The 17,249-nt window shown below is 52.2% G+C and overlaps 1 protein-coding gene across 3 annotated transcripts in view; it reads right to left on the reverse strand.

Moving 5' to 3' along the window:
• The window catches only part of LOC140729774 (cadherin-related family member 5-like), a 152,742-nt gene that overhangs the window by 27,522 nt on the left and 107,971 nt on the right, over nt 1–17,249 (reverse strand). For all 3 annotated transcript variants that reach the window (XM_073049977.1, XM_073049978.1, XM_073049976.1), the window contains 7 exons: nt 15,654–15,818; nt 15,487–15,580; nt 14,319–14,413; nt 12,753–12,959; nt 4,749–4,868; nt 3,976–4,048; nt 186–299 (listed from right to left, as the gene is read on the reverse strand). In XM_073049977.1, coding sequence (XP_072906078.1) covers nt 186–299; nt 3,976–4,048; nt 4,749–4,868; nt 12,753–12,959; nt 14,319–14,413; nt 15,487–15,580; nt 15,654–15,818 — 868 coding nt within the window. The remainder of the gene's footprint in view (nt 1–185; nt 300–3,975; nt 4,049–4,748; nt 4,869–12,752; nt 12,960–14,318; nt 14,414–15,486; nt 15,581–15,653; nt 15,819–17,249) is intronic.

The raw sequence follows: 17,249 nt of genomic DNA on the forward strand, positions 1-17,249 counted from the left end.
TCTACACTGGCCTGACTTGCTAAGCAGGTTCTGCAGATGAGGGAATACGCTCTCCACAGCACAGGCCAGCCAGCCAGAGAATGGGATGGGAGATGGGGAACGGGGGGGACATGGCAGATTTGTGAGAGGGCACAGTCTCCATGGGGCAGTTCCTGAGCCCTGGGGAGGAATGATGCACCCATTACCTGGGGGAGGCACTGTTGACATTGGAACCTCAGTAACCGATCCAGAGAATGGTGGGTCAGTTTGTGGCTTCGTTGATGCCGGTCCTCGGGTTGTAGTTGTTACTGTGCCTGGTGCTAGGAAAAGATCAGAGTTAACTAAAACAGGCAGAATCTGGAGAATAAAAAGCAGTTTGCAATGGGAGGGGGAAGAGGCATGTAACAGAGGGCCCCCATAACAGGACGTGTGTAAGTGGGCCTGTGTAATGGATGACCAGCATACCAGGGTGGAAGGTGGAAAGGTTTGTAACAGAGAGACTGATTAACACAGGGACCCTGTCAAGGAGAGCTTAGCACTTCACCGGTTGGTCCTACACCATGTGGTGATGTGACTGGCTTTGGAAGCAGTGTTGACAAAGGAGAATGTCCCCTTTCCAAACCATAGAATTGCACGGTATTGTGCAGAGCAGTTCGCGTTCTGGTCTTGTCAGACTACGCCAAAAGGTAGGCACTGCTCCCGCAGTACCTCCCCTCCCTCAGAGTGACCCTCCCTCAGTACCTCCCCTCCCACAGAACGACCCTCCCTCAGTACCTCCCCTCCCACAGTGTGACCCTCCCTCAGTATCACCCCTCCCACAGTACAACCCTCCCTACCTCCCCTCCCACAGTGTGACCCTCCCTCAGTACCACCCCTCCCACAGTGACCCTCCCTCAGTACCACCCCTCCCTCAGTGACCCTCCCTCAGTACCACCCATCCCAGTGTGACCCTCCCTCAGTATCACCCCTCCCACAGTCTGACCCTCCCTCAGTACCACCCGTCCCAGTGTGACCCTCCCACAGTACAACCCTCCCTCAGTACCTCCCCTCCCTCAGTGCCACCCCTCCCACAGTGTGACCCTCCCTCAGTACCTCCCCTCCCACAGTGTGACCCTCCCTCAGTATCACCTCTCCCACAGTACAACCCTCCCCCAGTACCACCCATCCCACAGTACAACCCTCCCACAGTACCACCCTCCCTCAGTATCACCCCTCCCACAGTACAACCCTCCCTCAGTACAACCCTCCCTCAGTACAACCCTCCCTCAGTACCACCCCTCCCACAGTACAACCCTCCCTCAGTGTGGCCCTCCTCAGTATCACCTCCCACAGTACAACCCTCCCACAGTACAACCCTCCCTCAGTACCACCCTCCCTCAGTACCACCCTCCCTCAGTACCACCCCTCCCTCAGTACCACCCCTCCCACAGTACCACCCCTCCCACAGTACCACCCTCCCTCAGTGACCCTCCCTCAGTACCACCCTCCCTCAGTATCACCCTCCCTCAGTATCACCCCTCCCACAGTACGACCCCTCCCACAGTACGACCCTCCCACAGTACGACCCTCCCACAGTGTGACCCTCCCACAGTACCACCCTCCCTCAGTGTGACCCTCCCACAGTACCACCCCCTCCCTCAGTACCACCCCCTCCCTCAGTACGACCCTCCCACAGTACGACCCTCCCACAGTACGACCCTCCCACAGTGTGACCCTCCCTCAGTACCACCCTCCCTCAGTACCACCCTCCCTCAGTACCACCCTCCCACAGTACAACCCTCCCACAGTACAACCCTCCCTCAGTACCACCCTCCCTCAGTACCACCCATCCCACAGTACCACCCTCCCTCAGTACCACCCTCCCTCAGTACCACCCCTCCCTCAGTGTGATCCTCCCTCAGTACCACCCTCCCTCAGTACCACCCTCCCTCAGTGTGACCCTCCCACAGTACCGCCCCTCCCACAGTACAACCCTCCCTCAGTACAACCCTCCCTCAGTACCACCCCTCCCACAGTTTTACCTTCCTTCTTTTCAGCCTGTGCTGAACTCTGGCTGTTTCCTGGGGACTCAGTGAATCCCTTTGGAATAAATGGGCCTGTGTGATTGCGGGCAGGGAGGGGAAGCAGTGGGTGGTGGTGCTCCCTGTCCGTGCCTTCAGTTTGGAGGTAATGGGTCTGTGAGGTCCTTGAGAAGAGCCTCGGTAAATGGCTCCTCCCCATCAACCATACATACTGCAATTACATTGAGTCCACCGTTGACTGGACAAACTCCCCAACCCAGTTTGCCCTATCGAAGATTCTTCCTTTTGTAAGTCTACCCTTCTGGACTCTCTCTGCAACTGGAAACTAATCTCTGATGAACGGTCTTCGGGAGGAAATGTGGACTCTATTAGTTCGTCTGCAGATGCTGCCCATTTTGATCAGTTTTTCATAGCCTCCTAGTCATTGAAACAGGCTCTTTGGTCCTTCTTGTCAATGACAGCTCTTCCCCAGCGAGCTAGTCCCATCTAATCAGAAGGGCCCTTGTTAAAGACTTCACCAAAGTCCTCATAGACAACATCCTCTGCCCTCTCCATAACTTCCCTCTCCTCTTCTGCCATCTCCTCATCTACCCTCTCCTCATTTGCCCTCTCTTCATTGCCCTCTCCCCATCATCCTCTCCTCATCTCCCCTCAACTACCCTCTCCTCATCTGCCCTCTTCTCTCCTCATTTGCCTTCTCCTCATTACCCTCTCCTCTCTGCCCTCTCATCTACCCTCTCCTCATCTACTCTTTTCTCATCTGTCCTCTCCTAATCTACCCTCTCCTCATCTGCTCTTTCTTCATCTGCCCTCTCCTCATTACCCCTTAGTACTCTTTCCTCACCTACCCTCTCCTCATCTACCCTCTCCTGATTACCCTCTCCTCATGACACTCTCCTCATCTCTTCTTATCTACCCTCTCTTCATCTACTCTCTCCTGATTACCCTCTCCTCATTACACTCTCCTCATCTCTTCTTATCTACCCTCTCTTCATCTACTCTCTCCTGATTACCCTCTCCTCATTACCCCTTAGTACTCTTTCCTCACCTACCCTCTCCTCATCTACCCTCTCCTGATTACCCTCTCCTCATGACACTCTCCTCATCTCTTCTTATCTACCCTCTCTTCATCTACTCTCTCCTGATTACCCTCTCCTCATTACACTCTCCTCATCTCTTCTTATCTACCCTCTCTTCATCTACTCTCTCCTGATTACCCTCTCCTCATTACCCCTTAGTACTCTTTCCTCACCTACCCTCTCCTCATCTACCCTCTCCTGATTACCCTCTCCTCATGACACTCTCCTCATCTCTTCTTATCTACCCTCTCTTCATCTACTCTCTCCTGATTACCCTCTCCTCATTACACTCTCCTCATCTCTTCTTATCTACCCTCTCTTCATCTACTCTCTCCTGATTACCCTCTCCTCATTACCCCTTAGTACTCTTTCCTCACCTACCCTCTCCTCATCTACCCTCTCCTGATTACCCTCTCCTCATGACACTCTCCTCATCTCTTCTTATCTACCCTCTCTTCATCTACTCTCTCCTGATTACCCTCTCCTCATTACACTCTCCTCATCTCTTCTTATCTACCCTCTCTTCATCTACTCTCTTGGTTACCTCCTTGAGGAACGTTAAGAGATTTGTCAGACATGAACTCACACACAAAGTTGTGCTGAATGTCCCAAACCTGACACTGTCTCCAAATGTCGGTTGTTCCTCTCCTTCCTCTCTCTGCCAACCACTTTCATATCCCTGTGGAATTGCCTTTTTCAGCCATTGGGTTCTACCCCCTTCTGGCTTTAATTCAGGTGCCTGCAGGGTCCTGAGGTTCATAAAGTTGGTCAATCCCATCGTGGCCAGGGCTGGCACACTACCCGAACATGGCAGGTGCACGACTAACACCCCAGCCAATCAAAGAGTCAAAGAACTGACCAATCAGAGCCCCCTAGAATATAATGAGCCCACTCACCATCAGGACTGGACACCAGCAAGTTAATTATGGCCGAACAATTGTCTCCCTGGTCTACGTCCATTGCAGTCACCTGCAGATACAATACAGCAGGTCACCCAGCACGCCAGGATCATGGGACAGTATGGTGAGGGCTGAAAGGTGAGAGGGTGTTGTGTTTTATAACTTCTAAAGATTAAACGAAGGAAAATGAGGTTGTAACTCCCGTTGACACATGTGTAATGTGGGAATGTGATGACCTATGCAATTCACGTATAACCCGTGAATAATTATTTAAATGATGAAGAATGCTTAATCAAATAGCATAGACACAAGACTACCCAAATACCACTGAAATATTAAATACACAGCAAGAGGTGAGGTTGAGTGGTGACGGATGAGGAGTGGGGGCAAGGGGTGGTGTTGAGGGCTGGAGGAGGGAGGGTCAGAGGAGGGAGGGGTGGGAGGGAAGGGAAAGAGAGGTGAGTGGTGGAGGAGGGAGGGTTGAGGGGCAGTGGGAGGAGGGGGCAGAGAGGAGGGAAGAGGGATGTGTGGAGGAGGGATGTGTGAGGGGTGGAAGTGAGAGGAGTGGGTGTGAGGGATGAGGATTGGAGGATGGTGGGCATTAAGAGGAGGTGGGGAGGATGAGGGAGAAGGGAAGGGTGAGGGTTGGGGCAGTGAGGAGGTGGGAGGAGTGGAGGATGGAGAAGGGTAGGTGAGGGGTGAGGGGCAGTTGTTAGGGTTGCTGTGGGAGGGGGGGGGAGATGTTTATGGAAGGGTGGGGACTGTCCTACCGTCATGTTGTACTGGCTCTGCGCTGCTGTCAGGAGGTCTTTGGTGAAGATCAGTCCGAATTCAGTGATGGTGAACAGATCAGATGGGCTGAGGAAGTATTTCAGGAACAGGCTTGTCTTCTGTGGAGGGAGAACAGCCGATCCCACATCAGAACCACCTGATTGCACAATCCCACAATCCCACATCACATAAGTCACACACACACTCTCTCTCGGTCCATGTCAGAAACTCCCTCACTCCGGGTCCATGTCAGAATGTCCCTCACCCCGGGTCACGTCAGAATCTCCCTCGCTCCGGGTCAGAATCTCCCTTACCCCGGGTCACGTCAGAATGTCCCTCACCCCGGGTCACGTCAGAATCTCCCTCACCCCGGGTCACTACAGAATCTCCCTCACCCCGGGTCCATACCAGAATCTCCCTCACTCCGGGTCCATGTCAGAATCTCCCTCACTCTGGGTCCACGTCAGAATCTCCCTCACCCCGGGTCCATGTCAGAATCTCCCTCACCCCGGGTCCACGTCAGAATCTCCCTCATTCCGGGTCCACGTCAGAATCTCCCTCACTCCGGGTCCATGTCAGAATCTCCCTCACTCCGGGTCCACGTCAGAATCTCCCTCACTCCGGGTCCACGTCAGAATCTCCCTCACCCCGGGTCCACGTCAGAATCTCCCTCACTCCGGGTCCACGTCAGAATCTCCCTCACCCCGGGTCCATACCAGAATCTCCCTCACCCCGGGTCCATACCAGAATCTCCCTCACCCCGGGTCCACGTCAGAATTTCCCTCACTCCGGGTCCATGTCAGAATCTCCCTCACTCCGGGTCCACGTCAGAATCTTCCTCACTCTGGGTCCACGTCAGAATCTCCCTCACCCCGGGTCCACGTCAGAATCTCCCTCACTCCGGGTCCACGTCAGAATCTCCCTCACCCCGGGTCCATACCAGAATCTCCCTCACTCCGGGTCCACGTCAGAATCTCCCTCACCCCGGGTCCATACCAGAATCTCCCTCACCCCGGGTCCACGTCAGAATTTCCCTCACTCTGGGTCCATGTCAGAATCTCCCTCACTCCGGGTCCATGTCAGAATCTCCCTCACCCTGGGTCCATGTCTGAATCTCCCTCACTCCGGGTCCACGTCAGAATCTCCCTCACCCCGGGTCCACGTCAGAATCTCCCTCACTCCGGGTCCACGTCAGAATCTTCCTCACTCCGGGTCCACGTCAGAATCTTCCTCACTCCGGGTCCACGTCAGAATCTCCCTCACTCCGGGTCCACGTCAGAATCTCCCTCACCCCGGGTCCACGTCAGAATCTCCCTCACTCCGGGTCCACGTCAGAATCTTCCTCACTCTGGGTCCATGTCAGAATCTTCCTCACTCCGGGTCCACGTCAGAATCTCCCTCACTCCGGGTCCATGTCAGAATCTCCCTCACTCCGGGTCCACGTCAGAATCTCCCTCACCCCGGGTCCACGTCAGTATCTCCCTCACCCCGGGTCCACGTCAGAATCTCCCTCACTCCGGGTCCACGTCAGAATCTTCCTCACTCTGGGTCCATGTCAGAATGTCCCTCTCTCCGGGTCCATACCAGAATCTCTCTCACTCCGGGTCCACGTCAGAATCTCCCTCACTCCGGGTCCACATTGGAAACTTCCTCATTCCAGGTTCATGTCAGAATCTCCCTCACTCCAGGTCCATGCCAGAATCTCCCTCACTCCGGGTCCACATTGGAAACTTCCTCATTCCAGGTCCTTGTCCGAATCTCCCTCACTCTGGGTCCACGTTGGAAACTTCCTCATCCCAGGTCCATGTCAGTAACTCCCTCACTCTGGGTCCACTCCAGAAACTCCCTCACTCCGGGTCCACTCCAGAAACTCCCTCACTCTGGGTCCACTCCAGAAACTCCCTTGACCCGGTGCACGTCAGAAACGTGTTCACCGCAGGTTCACACCAGAAACACCTTGGTAAAGTCAGATGACAATAAACTTGAATTTGAAATGTGTCATTTGCATCCCTGCCCAACACAGTTGGATGAATGTGCTGGGGGCAGCCCACATGTGTCTCCATGCTTCTGGTGCGAGAATGGGTGCCCACAACTTACTAACCCTAACCAGTACATCTTTGGAATGTGGTTCGAAGTGGTAGTGCCCAGAGGAAATCCCTCTGGTGAAGGGGAGACCATACAAAATCCTTCCAGACAGTAGCCAGAATGAACCTACACCAGTTGTGCTATAATGGCCTCACACTAATCACTTTGTTAATTTAAAATCCGCTTCCAGCACCTCCCCTGACAACGTGTTGCAGAGACGCCTGCAGGCTGAGGTGCTGTTTAAACAGGAACTGCGGTAAGCAGGAACAAGACGAACCAAAGGTTCCCATGCCTTGTGTTCATCCTCTCTCATGGGCATCAACGATTATGGGCAGAAGAGAGGAAAATGGGGTTAAAAAGGAAAATAAATCAGCCATGATTGAAAGGTGGAACAAATTCGATGTGCCAAATGGCTCAATTTTGCTCCTATGTCCAATGGTCTCCTGGTCTTATAGTCTAACCCTCTATCCACCCATGTTTGCATCTGCTGCAAGTTTGGTCATAGTCCACACAATGCGTTCAGTAGCCAACGTGACAATTGTTAATCAGAATCAGAATCAGAATCCAGATTAGTTGAAATTTGTTGTTTTGTGGCTGCAGTACATTACAATACAGAACATCAATATAAATTAAATGCAATATAATTTAGTACTAAAAGAGAACAAAAATGTCCATGGCTTCACTGTCTGTTCAGAAATCTGATGGCAGAGGGGATGAAGCTGTTCGTAAAACACTGAGTGTGGTTCTTCAGGCACCTGTGCCTCCTCCCTAACAGTACAATGAGAAGAGGGCATGTCCTGGGTGACGGGGGTCCTTAATGATGGATAACGCCTTCCTGAGGCATCGTCTCTTGAAGATGTTCTTGACGCCAGAGCTCAAGTGCTGGTCTATGTGACATTACCCCCACATGACCCCCAACCCCTACCTGTGCCAACACATTTCCCAACCATGGGCTTTCACTGTTCAAAAGGGCACATTAGCCAATGTCTTCAGGCAGTCCCAGTACACTACATCTACTGGTTTGCCTCTACACACACTGGTTGTTACAGGGTGTAACTTCAAGCAACTCGAGCAAATTGTTCAAAGGCGATTTCTCTTTCGTTAAGCTATCTCAACTCTGCCTGATTATTTTTGTCATTTTACAAGCATTCCTCCCTTTTCTGCTCAGCAGGGATTCGAGCAGTTTTCCTGGGGACAGGCATTAGGCTAATCGGCCCATCGTTCCCTGCTCTCTTTCTCTTCTTTCCACCAACAGTAACACGGGAGATTCTGCAGACGCTGGAAATCCAGAGCAACACACACAAAATGCTGGTGGATCTCAGCAGGTCAGGCAGCGTCTATGGAGAGGAATAAACAGTCATCATTTCAGGCTGACAGATTTCCTTTCCAGTCCTGATGTTGCCTGACCTGTTAACATCGAGCATCTTGTGTGTGTTGCTCTGACATTTCCAGTTTTTCAATTCCCTGGAATCCAGGGAATTTTGGTAGATCAGAGCCATCTTCATAATCACTCCCTGGTTGCAGGCCACTGGGTCGGAGGAGATTTGGGCCTTTGGCGCTGTTACTCTGGCCTGTTTCTGCTCTGTGGGTGATGGGAAAGGTAGAGATCCCTCCCTCCGGCCTTCACTACTGGGACTGTTCAGTTCCTCTGCCGCAAAGTCCAACCCATGATAATTATTTCAAAGCTCTGCCGTTTCTTGGTTTGCCCTCATTAATTCCCTATTCACCCTCTGAGGTAACAGTGTTGACAGGAGCAGGAGCTGGACTGAGATTGGGATCAGAATCAGGAGCAGGACCGGGATCGGAAATGGGATGAGGATGAGCAGCAGGGAAGGAAATAGCATTGAGGGTGTTTGAATTGAGACCAAGGTAAAGATCGAAATGAGGATCAGAATCAGAAGCAAGGGTGGGATCGGCAAAAGCATCCAGATTGGGAACTGAGTTGGGAAAGGAGTCAGGGTTTGGATCAGGGGAAGTGGTGGGTCTGGAGGGAGGGCAGACTTTGTCAGATTTCTATAGGTGTGTGGTGGAGAATTTGTTGACCGGCCCCAGTATGGAAACACCAATGCCCTTGAATGGAAAATCCTACCAAAAGTAATGGATACGGCCAAGTCAATCACAGGTAAAGCCATGCCCCCCCCCCCCCCCCCCCCACCATTGAGCATACTTACATGGAGCATTGCTGCAGGAAAACAGAAATCCATCATCAGGGACCCTCCCCACTCAGGACACGCTCTCTTCTCTCTTGCTACCATCGGCAAGAAGGTACAGGAGCCTTAGGACTCACACCACCAGGTTCAGGAACAGTTATTACCCCTCAACCATCAGGCTTCTGAACCAGAGGGGATAACTTCACTCAACTTTGCTTATCCCATCACTGAACTGTTCTCACAACCTATGGACTCCCATTCCGGGACTCTTCAACTCATCTTCTCGGTGTTTATTGCTTATTTATTTACCTATTTATTCTTTTGCATTTGCAGCTTGTTATCTTTTGCATACATTTGTGTGTCTGTTCTGTTGAGCCTTCCATTAGTTCTGTTATGGTTATTGGATTTATTGTGAATGCCCACAAGAAAATGAATCTCCGGGTCATGTGCTGATGTACATGTGCTTTCATGATAAAAAAAATTTTAACTCCGAAGGAGAGCCAATGCTGCCAAGCTGGTGGCGAGGGCACCGCAGGGACTGTGTCAGTGGGTAGAACATAGAATAGTACAGCACAGTGCAGGCCCTTCGGCCCACAATGTTGTGCCAACCCTTAAACCCTGCCTCCCATATAAACACCCAACTTAAATTCCTCCATATACCTGTCTAGTAGTCTCTTAAACTTCACTAGTGTATCTGCCTCCACCACTGACTCAGGCCGTGTATTCCACGCACCAACCACTCTCTGAGTGAAAAACCTTCCTCTAATATCCCCCTTGAACTTCCCTCCTCTTACCTTAAAGCCATGTCCTCTTGTACTGAGCAGTGGTGCCCTGGGGAAGAGGCACTGGCTGTCCACTATCTATTCCTCTTAATATCTTGTACACCTCTATCATGTCTCCTCTCATCCTCCTTCTCTCCAAAGAGTAAAGCCCTAGCTCCCTTAATCTCTGATCATAATCCATACTCTCTAAACCAGGCAGCATCCTGGTAAATCTCCTCTGTACCCTTTCCAATGCTTCCACATCCGTCCTATAGTGAGGCGACCAGAAATGGACACAATACTCCAAGTTTGGTCTAACCAGAGTTTTATAGAGCTGCATCATTACCTTGCGACTTAAATTCTATCCCTCAACTTATGAAAGCCAACACCCCATAAGCTTTCTTAACTACCCTATCTATCTGTGAGGCAACTTTCAGGGATCTGTGGACATGTACCCCCAGATCCCTCTGCTCCTCCACACTACCAAGTATCCTGCCATTTACTTTGTACTCTGCCTTGGAGTTTGTCCTTCCAAAGTGTACCACCTCACACTTCTCTGGGTTGAACTCCATCTGCCACTTCTCAGCCCACTTCTGCATCCTATCAATGTATCTCTGCAATTTTCGACAATCCTCTGCACTATCCACAACACCACCAACCTTTGTGTCATCTGCAAACTTGCCAACCCACCCTTCTACCTCCACATCCAGGTCATTACTAAAAAAAAATCATAAAAAGTAGAGGTCCCAAAACCGATCCTTGTAGGACACCGCTGGTCACAACCCTCCAATCTGAATGTACTCCCTCCACCATGACCCTCTGCCTTCTGCAGGCAAGCCAATTCTGAATCCACCTGGACAAACTTCCCTGGATCCCATACCTTCTGACTTTCTGAATAAGCCTACCATGTGGAACCTTATCAAATGCCTTACTAAAATCTATGTAGATCACGTCCACTACACTACCCTTATCTATATGCCAGTTCACCTCCTCAAAGAACTCTATCAGGCTTGTTAGACACGATCTGCCCTTCACAAAGCCATGCTGACTGTCCCTGATCAGACCATGATTCTCTAAATGCCCATAGATCCTATCTCTAAGAATCTTTTCACAGAAGTAAGGCTCACTGGTCTATAATTACCCGGACTACCCCTACTACCTTTTTTGAACAAGGGGACAACATTCACCTCCCTTCAATCTTCCGGTACCATTCCCCTGGACAACGAGGACATAAAGATCCTAGCCAGAGTCTCAGCAATCTCTTCCCTCACCTCGTGGAGCAGCCTGGGGAATATTCCATCAGGCCCCGGGGACTTATCCATCCTAATGTATTTTAACAACTCCAACACTTCCTCCTCCTTAATATTAACATACTCCAGAACATCAACCTCACTCATATTGTCCTCACCGTCATCAAGTTCCCTCTCATTGGTGAATACTGAAGGGGAGTATTCATTGAGGACCTCACTCACTTCCACAGCCTCCAGGCACATCTTCCCACCTTTATCTCTAATCGGTCCTACCTTCACTCCTGTCATCCTTTTGTTCTTCACATAGTTGACGAATGCCTTGAGGTTTTCCTTTACCCTACTTGCCAAGGCCTTCTCATGCCCCCTTCTTGCTCTGCTCAGCCCCTTCTTAAGCTCCTTTCCTGCTACCCTATATTCCTCAATAGACCCATCTGACCCTTGCTTTCTAAACCTCATATATGCTGCTTTCTTCCACCTGACTAGATTCTGCACCTCACTTGTCACCCATGCTTCCTTTACCCTACCATTCTTTATCTTCCTCACTGGGACAGTTCAGGTGCCACCCATCCAATCTGTACAGGTCCCACCTTCCCCAGAAGAGATCCCAATGATCCAAAAATCTAAAACCCTGCCCCCTGCACCAACTCCTCAGCCACGCATTCAACTGCCATCTCCTCCAATTCTTACCATCACTATCACGTAGTACTGGCTGCAATTCTGAGAACGCCACCCTTGAGGTCCTGTTCTTCAGCCTTCTGCCTAGTTCCCGAAACTCACACTTCAGGACCTCATCCCTCTTCCTGCCTATGTCGTTGGTCCCAACATGTATCACGACTTCTGGTTGCTTTCCCTCTCGTACCAGGATGTCATGCACCCGGTCAGAGACATCCCGGATCCTGGCACCCGGGAGGTAATAAACCACGCGGGTGTCCTTCTCACGTCCACAAAATCTCCTGTCTGCTCCCCTGACTATAGAGTCCCCAATGACGACAGCTCTCCTCTTCACCGTCCCATCCTTCTGCACCACAGGGCCAGACTCAGTGCCAGAGGCCCTGCCACCGTGGCTCACACCTGGTCAGTCGTCCTCGCCAATAGCATCCAGGACGGTAAACTTATTATTCATGGGAATGGCTACAGGGGTGTTCTGCACTGCCTGTCTACTCTCCTTCGCTTTCCCCCCTCTGACTGTCACCCAACGACCTGCTTCCGGCAGCCTAGGTGTGACTACCTCCCTGTAGCTCTCATCTATGACTGCCTCATTCTCCCTTATGAGTCGAAGGTCATCCAGCTGCTGCTCCAGATCCCTCTCACGGTCTTCCAGATCGCCCAGCCGCAAGCATTTCTGGCAGATGTGATTCTGTGGGAGAGGGTAGTTCCCCCAAGACTGCCACATCTCACAGGAGAGGCACATCAACGTCTCATGAGGCATTGTAAAGACTAACTGGGAACAAGCTCATTCAAGCCTCTCAAGTCAAAGCTCCACTCCTTCACAGGCTGCTCCACTTGAGCTACCCCTCTATTTATTTGTTTGAGCTTTTCAAACTGCTTGGTCACCTGACCTTGATTGCCCAATCAGCTGCTTTCTGCTGAGTCTGAGCTATTCAAATCTTGATTGACTTGATTGCACAGTCCAACTGCCAAAACTGCCAGAAACTCTGGAGTCAAAGCCTTAAAGCTCCGCTCCTTCACTGGCTGCTCCGCTTGAGCTACCCCTCTATCTATCCATGGCAGCCGAAGGTTGGCCTCAGTGGACTTACGTTGGGATAGTCCTGGTCCTGAGCCTGCACTCTGAGGGGCAAGGTGCTGGATCCTTGCTTGGTGACGATGCTTCCCTTCGGTGAGCCGGCTTGAACAGACCCAGAGTAGACGCTGTGTGGAAACTCGGGTGGGTATCGGTTGACGGGCAGCACTGTCAGGGTGACGCTGGTCATGGTGTACCTGTAGGGGTCGTCCGCCTGCTTGGCCTGGGGAATGGAACAGTATAGTTAGACCTCTGGCCCCGTGGTCTGAGTGTCATTCCCCAGACTCCTGCATTCTCCTCCCCGAGCTCAGGCGGACAGTGAGCACTGAGGCTGGTGCCGGAAACCCAAACAACAAATCAACTGGTGCACAAGCTTAGTGGATTGGACAGCCTTGGGGAGAGCGGAGGCTCAATGAGTCAGATCAAGTCTCTTTGCCTGGTGTTCCGTATGTCCGCTGGCCAGAGGTGGAACATTAGTATGAGGCTCTGGGCCTGTACTCATTGGAATTTAGAAGAATGAAAGGGGATCTCATTGAAATCTATTGAATATTGAAAGGCCTAGATAGACTGAATATGGAGAGGATTTTTCCTATTGTGCAGGAATTAGGACCGAGGATCATAGTCTCAGAATAGAGGGATATCCATTTAGAACAGAGATGAGGAGGAATTTCTTTAGCCCAGAGGGTGGTAAATCTGTGGAATTCATTACTACAGATGGCTGTGGAGGACAAATCATTGTGCATACTTAAAAAAGATGTTGATAGGTTCTTGATTAGTCTGGGCATCAAAAGATATGGGGAGAAGACTGGGAAATGGGGTTGAAGTGGATAAAAAATCAGCCATGATGGAATTGTGGAGATTACTGGATGGGCCGAACGGTCCAATTCTGCTCCTATATCTTATGGTCTTATCAGGCGACCCCTGGAGCTTGGCTAAAGGAGACAGACAGACAGACATACTTTATTGATCCCGAGGGAAATTGAGAGACCCTCCCAACTTCGACTGGACAAGGCCAATCACTGATCCTAACCCACAACTCAGCTGAAGCTTTGCTTACCTCTGTGGGGACTGCACATTCACAGGGGTGGGACTCATGAAGTTTGGTTTTCATTCGGTAATTTGAGCTGGTGATATGTATTGGCTCAATTACTGCATCATCTTATATCAGTGCAAGGTGTATAAAAGTGATGTAGTCAGAGGGCTTGATAGTCACTTTTGTTGGGGCTTCTCTGACCTCTGGTTGTGGACAACGCCACTGACTGGCAGAACTGTGGGCCCTCTCACTGCAGCGTTTAGAACAGGGCTGAGTGACGGGCTGTGCACACCCAGGTACGTGTTTTAAAGCTTAGTCTGTTCTGTCCGAATAAATGCAGTTTTGTAATCCAAACTAGATCATTGGTATTTATGTCCTGTCCAATTGAGTCAGATCTGAGAAACTGTTGTATTAACAAAACATTAATTGGAAGAGCCTGAGGACGTGGTTGGGGTTCTGTGGCTGGGAAGGCAAAGACCTTCCTAAGGACACAGTGGGCAGAGATTACTGGTACCCACCGGGTCACCACAGAGCCGCGCGCTCACCTACCAGGATGGTGAGTGCGACCAGACCGCTGCTGTTGATAGCTCTGGTCATGGTTAATGTGCCATCACTTGCGTTAATCCAGAAGGCGCGGTGGTAATCTGTAAAACAAGGCCAGAGAGTGGGTGAACACTGTTGGCAGTGGTCCTGGGCACAAAAGCTCTGTCTGCCCAGCCTCCGGGCAGGGAACTGACCTACTGAGACAACCGTGGGCATCTCATGGAGAGCTGTAGTCACACAATGGCCAGTGGTGGTCACACCGTGGTCAATGGGGGTCACGCTTTGGTTCGTGGTGGTCACACCGTGGTCAATGGGGGTCACGCTTTGGTTCGTGGTGGTCACACCGTGGTCAATGGGGGTCACGCTTTGGTTCGTGGTGGTCACACCGTGGTCAATGGGGGTCACGCTTTGGTTCGTGGTGGTCACACCGTGGTCAATGGGGGTCACGCTTTGGTTCGTGGTGGTCACACCGTGGTCATTGGGGGTCACGCTTTGGTTCGTGGTGGTCACACCATGGTCAATGGGGGTCACGCTTTGGTTCGTGGTGGTCACACCGTGGTCAATGGGGGTCACGCTTTGGTTCGTGGTGGTCACACCGTGGTCAATGGGGGTCACGCTTTGGTTCGTGGTGGTCACACCATGGTCAATGGGGGTCACGCTTTGGTTCGTGGTGGTCACACCGTGGTCAGTGGCGGTCACTCTGTAGTGCTTAGTGGTCACCTATGTCACAGCACGGTCTCACAGTACGACAGATGTGAGCACAGCAGTTATGTGATGGCATCTTCATACACCCCTGGACACACTCGGATACATGTGTGCACCCTGAGACAGGTGTGGGTCCTTCTGGACAGATGAGGTCATCCCCCAGACTCCTCCAGACAGATATAGGCACCCTGGACACACCCAGACAGACGTGGGCACTCCCCGGACAGACGTGGGCACTCCCCGGACAGACGTGGGCATTCCCGGACAGACGTGGGCATTCCCGGACAGACGTGGGCACTCCCCGGACAGACGTGGGCACTCCCCGGACAGACGTGGGCACCTCTGGAGTGCTGTCAGCACAGCATTTTGACAGCCCAGTGAGAGGCCAATGATTTCAGCAAATAGCAGGGACTTAAAAGACAGAGTGGCCTTGCTCTGTGTCCCTGGTTATTGAAGTGTCAGAACTCACCACCGCTTACAATCTGGTACAGGATGGTGGCATTGATTCCTGTGTCCCCGTCCACAGCCAATATATGATGTGGCTGGAGGCTCAGAGGGCTGCTCTGGAACAGAGAGGAGAGGGGAGTGAGTATGGCGAGGGTCAGCACGGTGTCGGGAGTGCAGCGTCAGTAATACCTCGGTCTGGTACTGCTTGATCTTTCCGGTGTACTTCGCGTTCAGGCAGAAGCTGGGATCCGTCAGGGAGATGCAAGGCTGAAACGCTGGCGGCCTGTTGTCCTCATCGATGATGCGGATTGTAATGGTCACTGAGTCACTGATGTTTATGCTGTTCGCTGTTTCCTGTAACAGCCAGAAGAAAGTAACCTTCAAATCCCATGGGGACTTACACCACCAACTACTTGCCTTCAAGAGGGGTTAGCTTTTGGGATTTAAAAAAATTTACTTTTTAACTGATTCAGCACAACATTGTGAGCCAAGGAGCCAAGGAGCCTGTTCCTATGCTGTACTGTTCCATGTTCTATCATTCTTCCAGTCCTCTCACAGTGACCCTCCCTCAGTACTACCCCTCCCACAGTGTGACCCTCCCTCAGTACCACCCCTGCCACAGAGACCCTCCCTCAGTACCTCCCCTCCCACAGTGTGACCCTCCCTCAGTACTACCCCTGCCACAGAGACCCTCCCTCAGTACCTCCCCTCCCACAGTGTGACCCTCCCTCAGTACTACCCCTCTCACAGTGACCCTTCCCACAGAGTGACCCTCCCTCAGTACTACCCCTGCCACAGAGACCCTCCCTCAGTACCTCCCCTCCCACAGTGTGACCCTCCCTCAGTACCTCCCCTCCCACAGTGTGACCCTCCCTCAGTACTACCACTGCCACAGAGACCCTCCCTCAGTACCTCCCCTCCCACAGTGTGACCCTCCCTCAGTACTACCCCTCTCACAGTGACCCTCCCTCAGTACTACCCCTCCCACAGTGTGACCCTCCCTCAGTACCTCCCCTGCCACAGAGACCCTCCCTCAGTACCACCCATCCCACAGTGTGACCCTCCCTCAGTACTACCCCTCCCACAGAGACCCTCCCTCAGTACCACCCCTCTCACAGTGACCCTCCCTCAGTACTACCCCTCCCACAGAGACCCTCCCTCAGTACCACCCCTCTCACAGTGACCCTCCCTCAGTACTACCCCTCCCACAGAGACCCTCCCTCAGTACCACCCCTCTCACAGTGACCCTCCCTCAGTACTACCCCTCCCACAGAGACCCTCCCTCAGTACCACCCCTCTCACAGTGACCCTCCCTCAGTACTACCCCTGCCACAGAGACCCTCCCTCAGTACCACCCCTCTCACAGTGACCCTCCCTCAGTACTACCCCTCCCACAGTGTGACCCTCCCTCAGTACCTCCACTGCCACAGAGACCCTCCCTCAGTACTACCACTGCCACAGAGACCCTCCCTCAGTACCTCCCCTCCCACAGTGTGACCCTCCCTCAGTACTACCCCTCTCACAGTGACCCTTCCCACAGAGTGACCCTCCCTCAGTACTACCCCTCCCACAGTGTGACCCTCCCTCAGTACTACCCCTCTCACAGTGACCCTTCCCAGAGTGACTCTCCCTCAGTACTACCCCTCCCACAGTGTGACCCTCCCTCAGTACTACCCCTGCCACAGAGACCCTCCCTCAGTACCTCCCCTCTCACAGTGTGACCCTCCCTCAGTACTACCACTGCCACAGAGACCCTCCCTCAGTACCTCCCCTCCCACAGGGTGA

Source organism: Hemitrygon akajei, chromosome 6 (genome assembly GCF_048418815.1).
Source record: "Hemitrygon akajei chromosome 6, sHemAka1.3, whole genome shotgun sequence".
NCBI lineage: Eukaryota > Metazoa > Chordata > Chondrichthyes > Myliobatiformes > Dasyatidae > Hemitrygon > Hemitrygon akajei.